This window comes from Schistocerca cancellata, unplaced genomic scaffold (genome assembly GCF_023864275.1).
Source record: "Schistocerca cancellata isolate TAMUIC-IGC-003103 unplaced genomic scaffold, iqSchCanc2.1 HiC_scaffold_426, whole genome shotgun sequence".
Lineage (NCBI taxonomy): Eukaryota > Metazoa > Arthropoda > Insecta > Orthoptera > Acrididae > Schistocerca > Schistocerca cancellata.
In genome coordinates, this window is record NW_026046443.1 from 945454 (window position 1) to 965248 (window position 19795).

Consider the following 19795-nt stretch of genomic DNA (forward strand, 5'->3'; position numbering starts at 1 on the left):
GCCCAGCATGGTTGGCTGCCTTGAGTCCATACAAAATTAGTTGTATATGATGTCAGCTGATGGTGTTACGATGAAGTGATATAGACAATGTACGTGGTTGTGAGGTAGTAGGCTTCGTAGCGTAAACAATGCATCTATAACGTCCATTGATCAATGTAACCATGGCATACCAAACATTCCTACAAGAATACATGCAGATGCCAGTTGTGACCAGGGCGTACACAACGGCCTGTGTGATTACAACTTTGGCTGTTGTAAGTACAATCGTTTTCATTGTTGATTCATCGAGGATGTAATTTATGTTCAATGACTGACGGACAATGGGCTTTCCTTTCAGCATCTGGATCTGGTGTCACCGTTCCAACTTTATTTCAACCCAATACTGATAATGGAGCAATATCAGGTATGTACAAAATATGAAGTACCCCATAATACCTTTTCCTGGTGGGAAGTTTCACTATTTGTATATTTGGGAGTAGTTTTCAGGCTCCGTTGTGTAAGCAAATATTTGCACCTAATTGCACTGTTGATGCAGTTCAGAATGTGTGTCACTGCTGTTTTTTTATTCATTGTATTTTGTGTATCTGATAATAGATATTTCTAGATGAGAACTCTTATTTATATGAGAACTACTGTTTATGATTTATTGGGTTAACCCTGAAGTCGTTTTGTACATTAGAAATCTAGCTTTTCCACATAATATCCAACATAAAATACTATTTCACAAACAAATGCTTCTGGAAGGAAAACTTCATTTGTGAGTTATTATTATTATTATTATTATTGCTGGTTGCTGTCACTGTAACACTGGGATGTAAGGAGAAATTTAAAGAAATGGTTGACCTGGTCATTGGCATTTGAAATACAACGTGCATCTCAAATTACAGAATTCAAAAATAATTTTGTTCTACAGTGGTTATAGCCTAGACATAAAATAAAGGGGAGAGTGTTTAAGGTGTATGTGAACTGTCAAGACTTTTTATGCATTCCATTAATAATTATACTCCATGAATCTGCAAAGAGGGGGTTCTCTGGGGTAAATTTACTGTAAGTGCAAGACAGTGAAATGACTTAATATTGTGATTGCCAACTATCAAAAAATGTGGGTTAAATTTTACTTATGACAGTGGGGGTGTAGCGTACTCATGTTAGTAATAGCATTGAATGCTGGGAATTATGTGACATTTATATTAATGCAAATGTTTTTTTATGAGATGTTCACTTTTAGGATAATTAATTTAATGAGCGGACAAGGTAAATTGGCCAGATGATAGCAAAATCTGTTGGGGGTTGAGGGGAGGGGGGCACTGAAATTCTTCGGAGTACCTCATTTTTTAGGCTGTTACTCAAGACTGAATGAAATTAAGCTTAATGAGAAGCTCAGATGGGGAGGTACTAGAGATGTAAAATATCACATGATTCTCATAAAAGTACAGTGGAAAAATGTCAGTATATTGCACCAGAATATAAAGCAATTAAAAAAACAAATTATATGCACTTCTTGTGTGTTTAGAAGATTTAGAAATTGAGGGTACCATAGATATACTATGCCTATCTGAACATCAAATAGTCACTGATATGGAAAAGATCTAAATGAAGGTGGATATAAGCTCTTAGCACATGTAAGTAGAGACACTATGGAGAGTATATGTTAAAACTTATCATAGTTTGAAAAATTTAGAAACTAAAATATTTTGTGTAGATCAACGCGTAGAAGGAAACATTCCACGTAGGAAAAATATACCTAAAAACAAAGATGATGTGACTTACCAAATGAAAGTGCTGGCAGGTCGACAGACACACACACGAACACAAACATACACATAAAATTCAAGCTTTCGCAACAAACTGTTGCCTCATCAGGAAAGAGGGAAGGAGAGGGAAAGACGAAAGGATGTGGGTTTTAAGGGAGAGGGTAAGGAGTCATTCCAGTCCCGGGAGCGGAAAGACTTACCTTAGGGGGAAAAAGGGACGGGTATACACTCGCACACACACACATATCCATCCACACATATACAGAACTAGCAGACATATTTAAAGACCAAACGCGTAGAAGCATGCAGGTGTGAGCTTAAACTAAATAATGACATTTTGATAATTGTAGCTGTGTATCAATTCCATTGGGAAATTTTCAGCTAATTTTGAAAAGCTTAGATGCTTTGTCATGCAATCTGTGAGACAGTGGGAAACAAATTATTGTTTATGGGGACTTCAATGTAGATTTTCAGAAAGAGTCTATTAGAAGCTTGACCTTGAATTATTACTTGGTGCTTTCAAATTGACATTAGTTATTGATTTTTCCTACTCGGGTAGTACAGGAAAGGAGCACACTGATAATGTTTTTATAGACCAAGATAAATTTAATCAAATAAAAACATTTTCTATTAAGAATGGTCTGTGTGATTATGATTCACAGCTAGTTACAGTAAATGACATAACTCCATACAGTAATGCAAATCAATCCTCCAAAAAAAGTGTGTTCAGTTAACAATTTAACAGCTGCAAATATTACGGGTGTCATGCAACAGTGAGACTTAAATGAGTTGTACTGGGAACTTGTGCCTAATTTATAATTTAACATATTTATTGATACCTCTGTGAGTATAACTGTTTCCCTAACAAAACAATGAAACATTATTGTAAGAAACCATCTGAAAAGCCATAGTTTACTAAAGGAATAAAAATATCTTGCAAACAGAAAAGGTACTTGTATCTTATAACTAGAAGAAGTAATGGTCCAGATACAGTCAAACATTATAAAAACTACTGCACTTTATTAAGAAAAGTTATTAAGAAGTTCAGAAGTGTGTGCATTATGTCTGAGATTTGCACCTCTGATATTTAAAAATTAAAACAATTAGGAATATTGTTAAAAGGGAAACAGGGCAACTGAGAGCACAGTAAGACTGTGTTGTTGTTTTCTTTTCTTTTTTTCTTTTTAAACTCAGTGAAAAGGTTATATATTTTTTAAGTGTTGTAGACATAATAGGATCCCTCTATTCATTAGGAAATGCAAGGCTCTATATAGAAGAGGCAATACTGATCCAATTTGAAAAAATTGAAATTCAACCCACCTCTCCTACTGAAATTAGTAAAATAGTCAATTCACTCAAAAGTAAAAGCTCACGGGAATTGATGACATTTCCAGCAAAGTACCAAAAGCTTATTCCCAACAGATAAGTCGGATTCTCAGCCACATATGTAGTAGCTCACTGAAACAGGTTATTTTTCTGGGCAGACACCATTGTTAAACCATTGCATAAAAAGGGGATAGGTCTGATGCTAACAACTACTGCCCAATTTCACTTCTAACAGCTTTATTCAAAATTCTTGAAAAATTAATGTGTTCAAGAGTAGCTTCACATATTTGTAAAAATGAAGTATGGTACTAACAAAGTGTCAGTTTGGTTTTCAGAAGGGCTTTTGAACAGGAAATGCTATATATGCTTTCACTGATCAAATAGTAATGCTCTGAATAACTGAATATTACCAATTGGGGTATTTTGTTATCTCTCAATCATGAAATTCTTCCAGATAAGCTGCACTATTGTGGTATGAGTGGGACAGTGCTCAAATGGTTTAATTCATATTTAACTAGAAGAATACAAAAGGGTGAAATTACATTACAGATTAGTCTGCAAAAATCAGTAGAGTCCTGTATCTGGGGAGGTATCAAGAATGGTGTCCCACAGGGTTCAGTCTCGGGTCCCTTATTGTTCTTAATGTATATTACTGACTTGTCACTCTCTATTCATGAAGATACAAAGTTAGTTCTTTTTGCTGATGGTAGGAGTGTAGTAATCACACCCAACAAACAAGAGTAGCTGAGGAAATTGTAAATAATGTCTTTCAGAAAATTATTAAGTGGTCCTCTGCTAATGGACTCTCACTGATATTTGAGAAAATGCAGTATATACAGTTCTGTACAGTAAATGACGTAACACCATTGATAAATGAAGACTTTGAACAGAAGTCTGTTGCTAAGGCAGAATATTCAAAATTTCTGAGGCAGAATATTCAAAATTTCTGGTTGTTTGCACTGATTAGAAACTGAATTGGAAGAAACACATTGATGATCAGCTGAAATGGTTAGGTTCAGCTACTTATGCTGTTAGTGTTATTGAAAATATTGGTGATAAACATATCGTTAAATTACCCTACTATGCCTGTTTTCATTCATTGCTTTCACATGGCATAATATTTTGGAGTAATTCATTACTAAGAGAAAAGGTATTCTTTGCACAAAAGTGTGTGATCAAAATAATAGCTGCAGCCCACCCAAGATCACCTTGCAGTCATTTTTAAGGAATTGTGGATATTCACAATACCTTCCAATACATATATTCACTTATGAAATTTCTTGTTAATAACCTATCATGATTCAAAAATAATAGCGAAGTGCATAGTTACAACACTAGAGGAAAGGATGATCTTTACTATTTTGTGTTAAATCTGATTTTGGCACAGAAAGGAGTGAATTATGGTGCCATATAGCATTAAAAGTCTAACAGATAGCCAGCCAGTATTTATAAATAAAAGAATTTCTGAATGACACCAATATTGCCATACTGCACTGCCGCTGACATACGTAAAATTTTACCAAAACATTTAACATATTGAGAAACTTCACAGTTGTGTTGCACTCTATATAAAGTACTTATGAAAGGAAAATCTCAGTTCCCTTTAACTATATATAGTTCATCTCTTTCCAATCTCAGTGCCTGTGGTATTGCTTATGGCATAGTATTCACTGCAGCTTATGTACCCTCTGCTTTGAGATTTATCATAAGTAACGTGTTTGGAGGCATTGCAAGATGTTAACTAAACTGTCACCTTTCAACCAAACTAGATGTCATTCTGTCGTTGCAACTTACGTTCAAAAAACTAATGTAGATGCAAAATAAATTTTGTCAGTGTTCTACTCTCTTACTGTTACACACAGATGATTTCACACACCACATCATTATTGCGTTATGGGACAAATTCAACATTGTGTAACAGTAAGCTTAGTTGACCCCTTGGTATTCTATTAGTAATGGCTTAAAGAATTCAAGCAAGCATGATAATCTTAGAAATGAATTTTTGTAACACTATAAGCTGCCATTTACATTTTTCTTTAATATTTGGCTGGTTTCAGTCGAAGAACTTTATCCAGTAAATCTTGTTTAACAGCAAGAGGTACACATGTACGACATCTGTTCAAAAAATTCTTGAATTTGATCCACAGAATTTATCTGTGCTTACTTTTTACTTGTTGTACATGGTCTGCTTTGAAATATTCTCCTCCACAATTGCTACACTGCTCCCAATGCCATTTCCACTTCCAGAAGCAGGCTTGGTATGCCTCTTGCTGGATCGCACGAAGCGCCATCTGCGAATTTTCTTTTATCTCATCTGTCATTGCAAATCTTTGTCTTTTCAATTGGGTTTTCAACTTTGAAAATAAAAAAGTGTCTGCAGAGTATGGAGAGTGATGCAGCACAGTGATTTCATTTTTTGTGCAATAGTTATGCACCAACAGGGCTGAATGTGTGGGCGTGTTATCATGATGGAAGAGCCATGAATTTTCTCGCCACATTTCTGGCTTTTGTTTCTCACATTTTCTTGCAAGCATCGCAACACGTCCCGATAGTACCATCAAGTAACAGATTGTACCTGTGGCATGAATTAATGAGACCTAATCCTTAAAAGTCAAAGAAAACTGTCAGCATGACTTTGACATTTGACCTGACCTTACAGGATTTTATAGGTCTTGGAGAACGTTCTGCAACCAATTTTGAAGGTTGAACCTTGGTCTCAACATAACTGTAGACTCACATCTCATCACCAGTTACAATTTTCTTAAGGAACATCTCATTCTCATTTGCGCGATCCGAAAGCTCTTCACAGATTGCGAGGCAAAGGTCTGTCTGGTGTTGACTTGAACTACGAGATGAACTTGGCAGCAAGATGATGGATTCCAAGGTGGATTTCATGACATGATTCACTGAAATGTTACATTCTTCTGCAATCTTTCAGAAAGGCAGTCTTCAGTTGGCATGATCAATTCCGTTGACATTCCTGATATGAGCATAACTGATAGACGTTGGAGATCATCCTGAACGAGGGTCATCTTTTAACTTCTGCCTGGCCATTTTTAAACCATGTGAACAATTTGTAGTGCCGAGTATGGCTTAAGCACTCATTGCTGTAGGCTTCCTATGTCATTTGGTATGCCCCTGTAAAGGTTTTCTTGAGTTACACACAAAATTTAATGTAGGCACATTGCTCCTCTAACTCTGCCATCTTGAAATTCACAATCTGTGTGATGCAACATTCTATTCAGTATAGTAATGAACAATAACTTAACAGACATACAACAATGAAACTTCTGGCAGTTATACATTAAACACAGGCGTGTGCAGGGATTTCGCTCCAACACATCATTGGTGCGAAATTACGAATGTCCCGGAATTTTTTGAACAATCCTCGTACATCAGAAAAGAACACAACATCAAAAATATAATATATAAATTATGCTTAGCCATGCAAAGGTAGACGCATCTGATACATGTCTATAATACTGGCCCAAAACATGACTGACCCACTTCCCTGCTGTAGTCCTTGGAGTACATGCCTGAGACAAGCATTGCCATCTGCGTGCCTCCACTTTTTTTTATGACAATCACAGGTGTCAGCGAAGTACTACACTTATCAGTGAAAAAAATCAGATGCAGTTGAATGAGGTTCCGTTTCAGATGTTCACTTGCCCAATTTCTTCATACATCACATTACTGAGGGCCTCCATCTAGACAATTCAGGCAGTAATCACAGTGAAATACCTAATGACCCACTGTTAAAAATATGTAGAATTCAAAACTGTCTTCAGTTGCAAAATTTTTTTCTTTTATTTAATAACAGGTTTTTATCTATGCAATTATCATCAGAGATGTCGATCTTCCTCTAAACTGTAATACAAATAACGGAAAGTTGTAGCTAAGGTAAGCACTATCAGAAGATGTAAAGTAATTAATAAAACTGATAAACACAAATGATCATAGTGGAGGATCATGATCAGCATGTGGTATATACTAAAAAAGAAAGAATATATGATGATTATTGCATTGATCAAAACCAGTCGTAAAATAAGAGGAGAAATCCTCTCATTTCACTTATGTTCTCTCACAGAAATTTCTGTTCAGAGTGGCTTCCTCTTTGACATTCTGACACCTTACACTAATTTCATCTTTGAACCACCTGACTCATAATCAATGAGAATTTGCACCTTCGGTACCAGTTATGTGTTTGCTTATAGCCTACAATTGAAATATTTCATCTTGGACTAATAAATTTTATCAGTGACTTTTGCTGTTGTGTTAACTATGACAGCATGCCACATGTATTTTGAACTGTTCGTCATAGCTGTAGGTCACATGGTTTTATGTCGCTGCAGAGTTTTGTTTCCAGTCTCAGATGTTCTGCTTATTCATTTAACCCTTCATTACACTACTTTGCAGGTATGCAAAGAAAAGTTTCAATTCGCTTTTCGTCATTGTCCTTGAAGTTTAACGCTGGAAACTGTCTTGCAGATTGGCAATGTTGTTTTATGAAGGTAATTGAAAAGTATCTTCCCACCATAATGTGCTACGGAACTCATGAAGTGACAGTGTGTGTTGCTCCATGTAGCATTGTGGGTCTGGCACACAGTTCTCTCTTTTAATGGTGAGTGTTGGTAGTTGCAAGCAAGATGATGTGAACAGAAAAAATATATATAGTGCTTCTGTAACCTTTAGAGAGTGTTCTGTTCAGTTCAGCATGTTTTTCTGTTAATAAATTTTAAGTGCTACCCAACTCAATTTTGTTTGCACATGTGCAATAGTGCATAGGAACACTCCTACCCACACTGAAACAATAACAAATTAGTGTTTCCTTCATTCTGCTTTCTTCTAGTTTCTTATGGTAGCTTGATTGTTGTAATGGAGTCAGTCTTGTAGTTTGAAAATGAACCACATAAAGTGTTGACTTGTGAAGAATTCACGTTAACTGTAAATGACGGGAATCTGCTGATATGGTAGTGAGCCTGAGACTACAAGAGGTTGTATACGTAATTTAAATAATGTTTTGGAGGATGATGATAATGAACTTGTCGCTGATATAGTGGTACTACAAGCTTCTGAAAAACTCCCGAAGACACAGAAAAACTGAATTATATTGGATCATCTGGAAACGTGTAATTTGTCATGTAATGGAAATACCCAGGGACAAGAACAAGATCTATTTTGACAGTTATTATACCCCTATAAGTCTAGCTGTACACCTATTCAAGCTAAGGATTTAGAGTGTGAAAATAATCCAGAGGAATAGAACACCAGACTGTAAATTTCAAAGTGAAAAGAAGTGGAAGATAGAAGTACATGGATATTCTGAGGAGTACATTACTGCCATTGACAAAGTGGACATTTCCTCCATTTTGTATAAAGGCAGTAGTATTGTCTGTTTTCTGTGTACTTTTGTTGGGAAGCTTCCAGAATCTGAAGTGAAAGGGTTTGACAGAAAGAAGAGAGAACACAGAATAGTACCATGCCCTGTCGTTGTTTCTGTTTACGACTCACGTATGGGAAATGTAGATTTATTAGGTAACAACACCGGCATATAATAATTATACCCAAATGATGATATTTAAGTTCATTTTTCCATCTGATTGAAATAATTATAATAAATTTGTGGATTCTCTACAGCACGCCACTTACTGAAAAAAAAAGAGCAGCATACATGCCAATAAACAGAAGTATTATGGTGGTGCTTTAGTTTGTAGCATTTTTGTTTTGCAGTTTGGCACTCCCATTGCTTATATTAGCATATTGTCATTTGGAAATAGTGAATGGAGCTGTGGATGCTAGAAAATGGAGTGCCAAGTGGAGAAATTGGAACATTACCAATGTATTCTTTTGTTTCCGGTCAATAAAGGGGTGACAGCAGTGGAGGCTGGCAGAAATATTTGCTCCATCTATGGGGATAATGCCATTGGACAGAGCACAGAAAGAAAATTGTTTTTTGTTCTAAGGAGGATCATTTTGACAGTAGTGACCCATCATGTTCAGGAAGACCTTCAGGGTTTGATGAAAATTGTTTAAATGCATTAATCCACAATGATCCATGCCACTGTACTTGAGAACAGGAAAATGTGATGAACTGCCATCATTCCACCATTGTGCAACATTTGCATGCAATGGGAAAGGTTAAAAATCGAGTGTATGGATAGTGCATGCTCTAAGCCAAAATCACAAAAATCAGTGGGTGGCCATGTGTGCATCCTTGCTTGCAACACCGACCATTCCTGTCCTGTATCATTACTGATGACGAGGAATGGTGTCTTCATGCAAACATAAGGAAAAGAAAAGAGTGGTTGAGCCCAAACAACATAAGGAAAAGAAAAGAGTGGTTGAGCCCAAACAAAGCAACAACTCCCTGTACAAAGAGAAGTGCACATCCACAATAGATAATGTTATGCACCTGGTGGAACAGCAGTGGTGTGATGTACTATGCCGGTCGGTGTGGCTGAGCAGTTCTAAGTGCTTCAGTCTGGAACTGCGCGACCACTATGGTCGCAGGTTCGAATCCTGCCTCGGGCGTGGATGTGTGTGATGTCCTTAGGTTAGTTAGGTTTAAGTAGTTCTAAGTTCTAGGGGACTGATGACCTCGGATGTTAAGTCCGATAGTGCTCAGAGCCATTTGAACCATTTTTTATGTACTATGAATTGCTTCTCTGATTTGTAACCACCACTGCTGAAATTTATTGTAAACAGCTGAGACATCTTGCAGACACAGTCCGAGAACAATGACCAGGAAGAATGCATGAAGTAATGCTACTACATTATAATGCCTGCCCACATTCTACTAGACTGACAAAAAAACATGATTACAGGGACCTTATCCACCTGATTTTTTGCCCTCAGATTTTCACATTTTATGTTCTCTGTTGAATAACCTTCAGTGAACTTCCTTTCTGGATGAAAATGCACTCTGAACATGGCTCAATGAGGTCTTCACTTCAAAACCAAAAACCATGTGGTTGGTTGGTTGGTTTTGGGGAAGGAGACCAGACAGCGAGGTCCTCGGTCTCATCGGATTAGGGAAGGAAGTCGGCCGTGCCCTTTCAAAGGAACCATCCCGGCATTCGCCTGGAGCGATTTAGGGAAATCACGGAAAACCTAAATCAGGATGGCCGGACGCGGGATTGAACCGTCGTCCTCCCGAATGCGAGTCCAGTGTCTAACCACTGCGCCACCTCGCTCGGTAAAACCATGTGATTTCTGTAGTTACAGAAGTGAAAATCTACACCAGTGTTGGCACATTGTTGTGGATAGTGAAGGGGAATATATTATTAATGAATAAAGTTTCTGTTATTTGTATCTGTTGTGTTTATTAATCTTATGGAAAAGTGCTACAAACTTATGCACCAACTTAATAGTTTAGAAATGGACTGGCTCAAGCTCTTTGTCAGATTGGTCATGAAGCAAAATGGTGAGGCAGACTATCTAGCACAGATCCAGCAGAGGTCAATAGGTTTAAATATGAGGGGTCATAGTTACTTCCAAAGCATGTAAGATTAGATCCCTTTAATCACTGGCCACCCTTCAAATACTGGCCAGTGTGAAATGAGAAGACAACAATGTTCTCTAATTATAAAGGCTATACCTTTGTCATGTGTGAGAAATGCAATGTTGGCTTATGTTTAAATAAAGACAAAAACTGCTTTCTTTCATTCCATAGTATCTGAAGACATATGCCATCCAACCATTTTCAGTAGTATCATTAATTCTATCATAACTGTTCATTTGGTGTTTTTATACTATATACACTAGTATTTATTAATGGCGTAAATTTCACTTGGTTTTGCATAAGTGCAAAATGTAATTTATGAGTGAATACAGTAAGTTTCACACAATTTTGCATAATTCAAAGTGTAAACAAATATTTTTAACAGAATTGACAATGTCTTAGTTTTTTTCCAGTATTTTTTCCTGGCATCCTTGAACAGTTTTTTAAAAAATCATTTGGTGTTAAAAAAAGCATGGTATGAAGTGTTAAGGTGAATATGGGCTCCATGTCACATCCAGATATCTTGACTGAAGTTTACATGTTCCTTGACATAACAAGGCAGTTCATAAATACGCAGCCAGCCATCGTACATTATCACTAGGATTCCACTGTTACTGAGTTTGAGATTTGTACAAGTAAAATTGAATTTGATGCTGTTTTCTTGAATACTACAAAATCTTAGCACCAATGTGCTGTCATTTTTGTATTTTTTCAGGGATATAAACAGACTGTTCATTCCTCATGCTTTTTTCCTCTCTTCAAAATTATGAACTGTCTTTGATTTCATGCAAAAAAGAAATTAGAGTGCTGAGTGAAATCTGATAGTGACTCTATAACTGCTGTTGTACACCTGTCACAATGTCACCATAACTGCAAAATGCACATATGACTGACTCATCCTCTGCACTGCTCCACGATTACTAAATATCTATTACTGACACGTAGTCTGACATATTTCTCCTACTTCTGCTTCTGTAGCAGGGCAGCTAACATCAGCCTCACATTTTCCTAGTTCTATTTTCCACCCTGTATATGAAGTACAAGTGTGGACTTTGGAAGTGGATGTCCCTTTCCAGTATAGACTCATACAGTTGAGTCTGTGCTAACTGTCATTACTTGTTACAGTTTTGAAGCAGATGCAAATGATTGCTCCATTGTCCACAATGGATGATATTTCCTATCTGCACAACACAGTGGATTGATAAATATTAACTATTCCTGGAATGAATCTTCCACTTAGCAGCGTAATGTGTGGACCCCACCATACAGTTTTAATCTGCACAGGAGGTGTCAAATATTGACTGTATTCAAAATTTTATCATGTGAGTCTAATAATTTTCATAATGCCACATAATTATATTACCATAAGAAAACTGTCTTCACTGAACACAAACAAATGACTGAGGTAGGTCCTCATCATTTGCCCTGCGATGTAGCAGGGCTCTCTCTCTTTTAATGCTCTGTCTCCACATGGCACAGTCTTATGCTTGATCAAAATGGAGACCTGCAGTCTGGATGTCTATACGGTGTGTAACTAGCCGACATTATCTTAGTCTCCTAATAGGTCATTTACCATTATCTTTCAGCGGAAACCTATTTTTGTTATTGTACTTGGGTCTGCTTTAAATATGTGTTCATCCCAATGCGATGGCATTCCCACTCCACATTGCTTGCGAATGTCGTCATTGATTATAAAGTGTGAAATGTTTTTGTATTCCATTGGCTGTTAGTTTGTCTGTTGTTGCCAATTTACCATTATTATTGGAAAATTTTCATTCTGCCGTTAAATCTTTTTCAAAAATATTATCAGTAAAAATCAAGGTCAGATTCACATTCAGCAGGATCAGGATTTAAATTCCCATCCAGATTTAGTTTTTCCATTGTATCCCTAAGCCATTTCCGTTTCCTTCCCTGTCCAGCCCAAGCTTTGCTCGATCTCTGTTTGTTGATGGCATGTTAAAACACTAATATTCACTTCAATTCCTATCAAAAAAATTATGTACTGAAGTCTGATATGGAATGTGATGTTAATGTCATTAGTGTCGTGTAAACTTCTTGTTGTATTAAAAGTGTATTGGCCTAAACTCATCAGGACTTTCGGCTTTCAGAACAAAGATCTATATTGGAGCCCTGTTTTTGCATAGCTTTACTTTGTTTGGCTGTTTTACTACAACTTAATATCTCCTGTAGAGTGATTGTCATTGCAGTTATCCATTAATTTTTACTGAATTTTGGTTTCGTTTCAGCTTTGGCGACTGGTGACAACATTCCTGTTCTTCGGCACAGTGGGCTTTAATTTTTTCTTCAGCATGATATTTACGTATAGATATTGTCGCATGCTGGAGGAAGGCTCATTTCGTGGCAGAACAGCAGACTTTGTTATGATGTTCCTATTTGGAGGATTTATGATGATTGTATCCTTTGTTAAAATTTATATGCATAATAACTTGTGGCCAATACCTTCTGTTATGAAAATTGTTACACTCACATTGTTACTGCAGTTGGTGTCACATTACAGTGAAAGTGAAAGTGATAACCTCTCTAAAGTAATGTGTGTGCACACTGATAACACTACTAGCTCTTTGTGTGTCACTGGCTTCTTCACTCTCTTTATGTAGCTGACAAGTACTTCATAGTTGCATTCTTAAGTTACTCTGTAAGATTGATAAAAATGAAGCTTGCATAACCCTCAACACACACATACACCCATACTTTAGTCATCCGGTATTTGAGAATGAGAGCACGTAGAGACATGCAACAAACCTTACATATAATTTCAAACCTTTATGAAACTGTTTGCCACTGACAACACCCACAAAATGATGAAAGGAAAAAAGCTCACTGCTTACTGGATTTTTGCTTTGATGCAGTAAAATTGCCACATGAAACATGACATTTTAATTTATTATTTCTTTACTACTAACAGTATACTCAACACTTTTTGTAAACAGTATTCACATGTGCCACTGAGTCCGCCGCTCGTGGTCTCGCGGTAGCGTTCTCGCTTCCCGAGCACGGGGTCCCGGGTTCGATTCCCGGCGGGGTCAGGGATTTTCACCTGCCTCGAGATGACTGGGTGTTTGTGTTGTCCTCATCATTTCATCATCATCCAGGAAAGTGGCGAAATTGGACTGAGCAAAGATTGGGTAATTGTATGGGCGCTGATAACCACGCAGTTGAGCGCCCCACAAACCAAACATCATCATCACATGTGCCACTGAATACACCAGAAAAATTATATTATTGTACAACTTATAGTTTAGGAGATACAGCGTCAAATACAGCGATCTGTTAGAAGCAAGCGTAACATTTTAATTTAATATGTCTTTGCCGCGAATTCTATTTGCAACATATTTTGCAGACAGTATCCACATATATCACGGAATGTACCTACAAAAATATATCATAATATAACACATAGTTTAGGAGATATGACTTCAAGTACTGAAATGCATCAAAAACTGTGGCATCAAGTATGATGTTTTACTTTATTACTTGTTTATGACTAATTCTATTCACAACAAGTTTCACAGTGTCCACATATGCTGCTGAACATACCTAGAATATATCTTTGCACGACACACAGTTCAGAAGATATGACATCATAAACATGTAGCTGCTTGAAAACGAAACTGCAGGGTGAAATTCACAAAATAGATAGGCAAAATACATTTGAATCATGTAAAATAGATGTGGAATGTATTTGACAAGTGTGTACATGAGCAAAGCCATGGGTAAAAACTCATCCTAAACTCTTTGAACTATTTCAGTCAAATTTGGTATACAAATTAGTTACAATTTAGAAAGAAATACAGCAGTGGTAAGAACCACCAGCCTCCTATAGGGATGAGTGTGATAGTATGGAGAGAGAAGTGGGGAGGAGGAGAAGGAGAGATGCAAGGGGGAAGGATGAGATTGGCACATATAGGGGGAAGAGGAGATGGACTAACAAAAGATTGGAAAAAAGACATGCTCAGGCAAAGCAGGGTACTCGGTTAATTCAAAATAAATCTTTTGAGCATTAGAATTTAAGCATGCTCAGCTACATTTACAGTGAAAGCAGTTCTAGACATGAGCATTTGTATGGTTCATGCTTTTAATGGAAGTATATGAGTGCAGTTCAAGAAATAGGAATGAGGACAATATTTAAAAGAAAATCAATATTGTTCTTCTTTTTAGGAATATAACTTTTCCCAATGTCTACTCACTTTTTCAACCCATGCAAAAACTAGGAATTGTCAAGTGCTGTAAAATACACTCCTGTCTCAATTATGACATTATCTCTTGAGCAGAAATTTTTTGCCTTTGAGCTATTTCTCCATGTTTGGGATCAAGAAGAAACTGCTGGGAGCCAAATTGGGCAAATACAGGGATGCGGCAGCAATTCTTAACACAATTCATGCGTTTTGCAGTAACAGCTTGTGGTGAACATGTTTTTCTATTTCTTCACCAAAAAGAAGCCTGTTTCCTACAATTTCTTGTCAAAGAGATTACCTGTAGTACCTTTCAGTGAAGTTTTTCAATTTTCTTAGATGGGAATGTCAATAATTCTAGGAAGGAAACTACTGGACTTTTTCAGCTGATTTTGCAATACAGGATGAGCACAAAATCTTGCCCTGATAATAAAAATTTATTACAGACTAACTGTTTGACATAATAAGTTACATTCAGTGCCATTACATGGTTAGTATTACTAGTTGTTGTGATCAATAGATGGCGCTAGTGCTCCACAACGCCAACGCAGTCTGTTAGGTCACGTTAGTTGCTGGCAAAATGGCGTCGAAGCTGGAGAAAGTGCAATGCGTGCTTTGGTTTCACAAAACGAAATCGCCCATTTGTGTTCAGCGTAAATATCGGGCTTCTTATGGACGTAGCACTCCTGACATTAAATCAATAAAGCGATGGTATGCAAAGTTTAACAAAATAGACACTGTTGAAGATCCTCGAAGTGGCAGGCCTTGTGTGAGTGATGCAACTGTTATTCATGTTAGGCAGTCGTATCAATGGAGTCCGTCTAAATAAACTCGTCAAGCATCACGTGAACTTCAAATACCTCAAGCAAGTGTAATGAAGAGTCTTCTGAAAGGTGTAGGTTGCATGCTTACATAGTGCAAATCGTCCAGGCCTTGCAACCAAATGATTTGCTGACACATGCTGAATTTGCAACTGATATTCTCAACAGGATTGATGGCACTAATGATTACTTAAATCACATATGCTTTACCGATGAATCCACCTTTCATGTCAGTGGAGTAGTAAATAGGCATAATGTCTGTATATGGGGTGCAGTTACAGCGAAAAAAATGAAGGTTTGGTGTGACCTCATGCCTAACAAGGTTTTTGCACCATTTTTCTTCGGAGAAAAATCCATTACCACTAACATTTATATAGATTTTTTGCAACAGTTCTTTGCCCCACAGTTAGAAGAATATCAACCATGGATAATTTTCCAGCAAGATGGAGCATCCCCCCCCCCCCCCTCCCCCACTGGGATTTGTTAGTGCATGATTTCCTGGAGGAAACATTTCCAGATCGGTGGATTGGAAGGAACGGTCCAACACTCTGGCCACCTCACTCTCCAGACATTACGCCCCTTAAAATTTTTTTCTGGGGCTATATCAAGGCCATAGTCTTTGTCACACCAGTTGCTGACATCGACGAACTGAAGGCTAGATACAAGCTGCTGTGGGTACTGTGACAGAACACGTTACGAAGCACCTGGTGGGAACTGGAATACCGCCTCAACATTCTCCAAGCTACCAAGGGAGCACACATTGAGGTTTACTAATGTATGTGGTCTTATAAAAACTAGTAACACTAACCTATGTTATGGCATCAAATGTAAATTATTATGTCAAACAATTATTCTGTAATAAATGTTACAATCAGGGCAAGACTTTGTGCTTACCCTGTACTTTCAGAAAATCTGCCAGATGCAGTTATTCAGATAAAGAAGAAACAACAAATAGATTTGGTCTCAAAATTTCAGCTGAAAAACAAAATCCATGACAGACAAACAAAAAAACTCCACCAAAATTCATAGAAACTCAAATAGGTAAAATAGAGCGCGTAAGTAAATTCAAGTATCTTGGAGAAATTATACAACAGAATGGGCTAGAAAAATTAGCAGTAGATGTGGGAGTTAACGAAATGGAGAGCATATGGTTTGACAAAGAATAGTTATAACAAGAAATGCATATCTAGAGAAACAAAACTAAAACACTGTACCCCAATGGTACGGCCAGAATGTCTGTATGGCTGTGAATGCCTGACAATAAACTATAAGCAGGCCATAGGGCAGGGCTTAACAACTGGCCGGTTTTGAGCACGAGTACTTGCGTCTGCTCAGGCACGTTCTCGCGAGCAGGTGCAAGGTCGTGGAGTAGGGAGGGAGGGGGGGGGGGATGCGTGCGCATGTTTGAATAGGGCCGCAGCTTGCCTATTGAAATCGCGACGATTGTGTAACGTTTAAAGTACTACGATCAGCTCTAACAGTCACTTCGCTGGTTAAGAATCATGTCAAGTCGCCGTTGAGTAACCCCAACCATGCTTTCGCAGTTGGGAAGAATTGTATCTGTTTACAGAAAAAGATGGTGTTGCAAAATGTTTAGTATGTCACAAAACGCTGAATTCTTTCAGGAAATTTAATTTACAGCAACATTATATGTCGTACCATGCGAAAGACTACGGAAGTGGAAAATGTGATGGACTAGATCGTGCACAGGAAGTTATTAAACCTAAAAGAAAGCTATCCGAAGAAGATCTGGACGACGAAGAAAAATAAACTGAGGCAGCTCTCAGAGGGAGTTACAAAATTGCTTTGCTTTTAGCAAAATCCCTGCACCCCTTCACTGATGGCGATTTAATAAAAGAATGTTTGGTAGTTGCAGCGGAACATTTGTGTCCATCTCAAGTTGAACAGTTTCAGATTGTGCCATTATCTAACACGACCATTATGCGTCGCAAAGAGAACATGGCAGACGACGTCCAGAGCAAGCTTGCAAATATCTGTAAAGATTTTATGGCTTATTCTATAGCTCTGGACGAAAGTGTTGATGTCACTGGAACAGCGCAGCTTGCCATATTTATTAGAAGTGTTAAAAGAGATCTTCAGGTGAGGGAGGAGCTCCTCGATGTAGTAGCCATGAAGAACACTACAACCGGAGGTGATATTTTAAGTAGTATTGAAGAAAGTGTTGAAAATATAGGATTGTCATGGAATTCTTTAGTTTCAGTGTCTACAGACGGTGCACCAGCGAAGACAGGGAAATAATCAGGTTTCGTTGCACTGTTGAAGGAGAAAATGCAAAAACTGACCATGCCAAATGAAATATGGGGCGTTTACTGTGTGATCCACCAGGAAAACTTATGTGCAAAGAGTATCACTCTAAAAAATGTTATGAGTGTTGTTGTTCATACAATCAATTATATAAGGAAGCATGGGCTACAACGCAGGCAATTTAAAAGCTTTCTTGAGGATGTAGAAAGCCAGTGTGGCAGCCTGCCTTATTACAGCAAGGTCCGCTGGCTTAGTCGTGGTGAATTATTAAATCGATTTTTTTGCCTATTAGATGAGATAAATATGTTCATGGAAATAAACAACATGTGTGTTCCTGAATTGAAAGAGCCTTCATGGAAATGTGATCTTGCATTCTTAGCAGATTTAACTAGCCATCTGAATGCTTTGAACATTCCATTGCAACGTAAAGATCTGCTAATTACTCATTTCATAGATCGAATACGAGCTTTTAAAATGAAATTGACACTTTGGGTGAGTCAGCTGGAAACAGGAAATCTAGCTCATTTTCCTAAATTATCATCCATGCAAGATGTTCACAAAGACTGTGAACGTTATTCCCATAGTTTAGTTGCCCTTAAGGAAGAATTTGATCAACGCTTTCAAGATCTGACAACACTAGACAGTGATTTTGATCTGTTCTACTCTCCATATTCAGCGAATATTGAAGAGATTCATCCTGAGCTGCAACTAGAAATTATTGATCTGCAGTGTGACAGAGAATACAGAGACAAATTTCAGAACAAGAAAAACATTTTGGAATTCCACAGACACTTTCCTCAGGATAGATTTCCTCGTTTGCACAAACTGGCAGCTACAATAATATCAATGTTCGGTTCCACGTATGTTTGTGAACAACTGTTCTCTGCTATGAAATGTAACAAGACGCGCCTGAGAAACGCATTGTCTGATCAAAATTTAAACTGCACGCTGTGCCTACGATGCACAAGAACAAGTACTCCGAACATAGACACAATTGTAAAGGGCAAAAAGTACAAGATAACCGAGAATCTCACACTTCAGTGACACCTTTTATTGTGTAATAGTTCACAAATTAATACGAATGTAGAGGCATACACTAACCTAATAAAATTATGTGGCACGTGTACATTCTCCTGTATTTGTTTCAATTGTCGCAGTAATAATTCGTGAGTGATATCCCTGCAGGTGGCCGCAGATTTACATTGACTGGCGGCAGCTGTTGTGTGCCCCACGTGACTCTCCCCCCTCTCAGCTCTGGTCCAGTAGTGGGGGTAGCGTGCTCGCGCTGCTCCGTGCTCGCGCCTTGCTGTTCACAGCTTGCTCCGCGAGCACATATGTTGTGAAGCTCTGCCATAGGGGGTGCAATACAAACTACAGATGGCTGGAAAATGAGAAGTAATGGGGAGATCTAAAAAAAAAAAATGTGGAGGAAATCAGAAGTAGTAGTTAAAAGAAGATTAATCTGTTTTGGACACCTCTACTGAGTGACTTGCAAAACAGATGTTCCTGTATTTCTGGAAGAAGAAATCAACAGTAGCGTGGATTACAGAAATGAGGAAATATCTAGAAAGAAACATCAAAGAATACGAAATAAGACAGAAATCTGTTTAAGAATAAAATATTAAATTTAGAAGACTTTTAGTGCAGAAGAAATACAACATGGACAGAAGAAACAGAAAGACTACAAGGGAAGATGATGGCACACTGGAAAAATAGAAAATACCAAGAAAAGAAGAGGAAATGAAAATGCTTCATGGTTCTCGTTGGTCAATAAGGAAATAAAAATATAAAAATAAAAAAAAAAAAAAATCACATGATGGATTGGTGTTGAAAAATTGGCAGGCTGATGGCTGTTGTGATTACAAATGTTGGACAGCAAGTGAGTGTGGTTTTTAACTATTGTGCCATGTTTTGAAAAATTTAAGAGAGGTCTGT

General features: G+C 37.6%; 1 protein-coding gene across 1 annotated transcript in view; it reads left to right on the forward strand.

Annotated features, from left to right (window-relative positions):
- Positions 1-19795, forward strand: part of LOC126124775 (derlin-2-like) — an 83246-nt gene continuing 63451 nt past the window's right edge. Inside the window, exons 1-3 of the mRNA XM_049915120.1 lie at positions 1-254; positions 338-403; positions 12828-12995. Coding sequence (XP_049771077.1) covers positions 162-254; positions 338-403; positions 12828-12995 — 327 coding nt within the window. The 5' untranslated portion in view covers positions 1-161. The remainder of the gene's footprint in view (positions 255-337; positions 404-12827; positions 12996-19795) is intronic.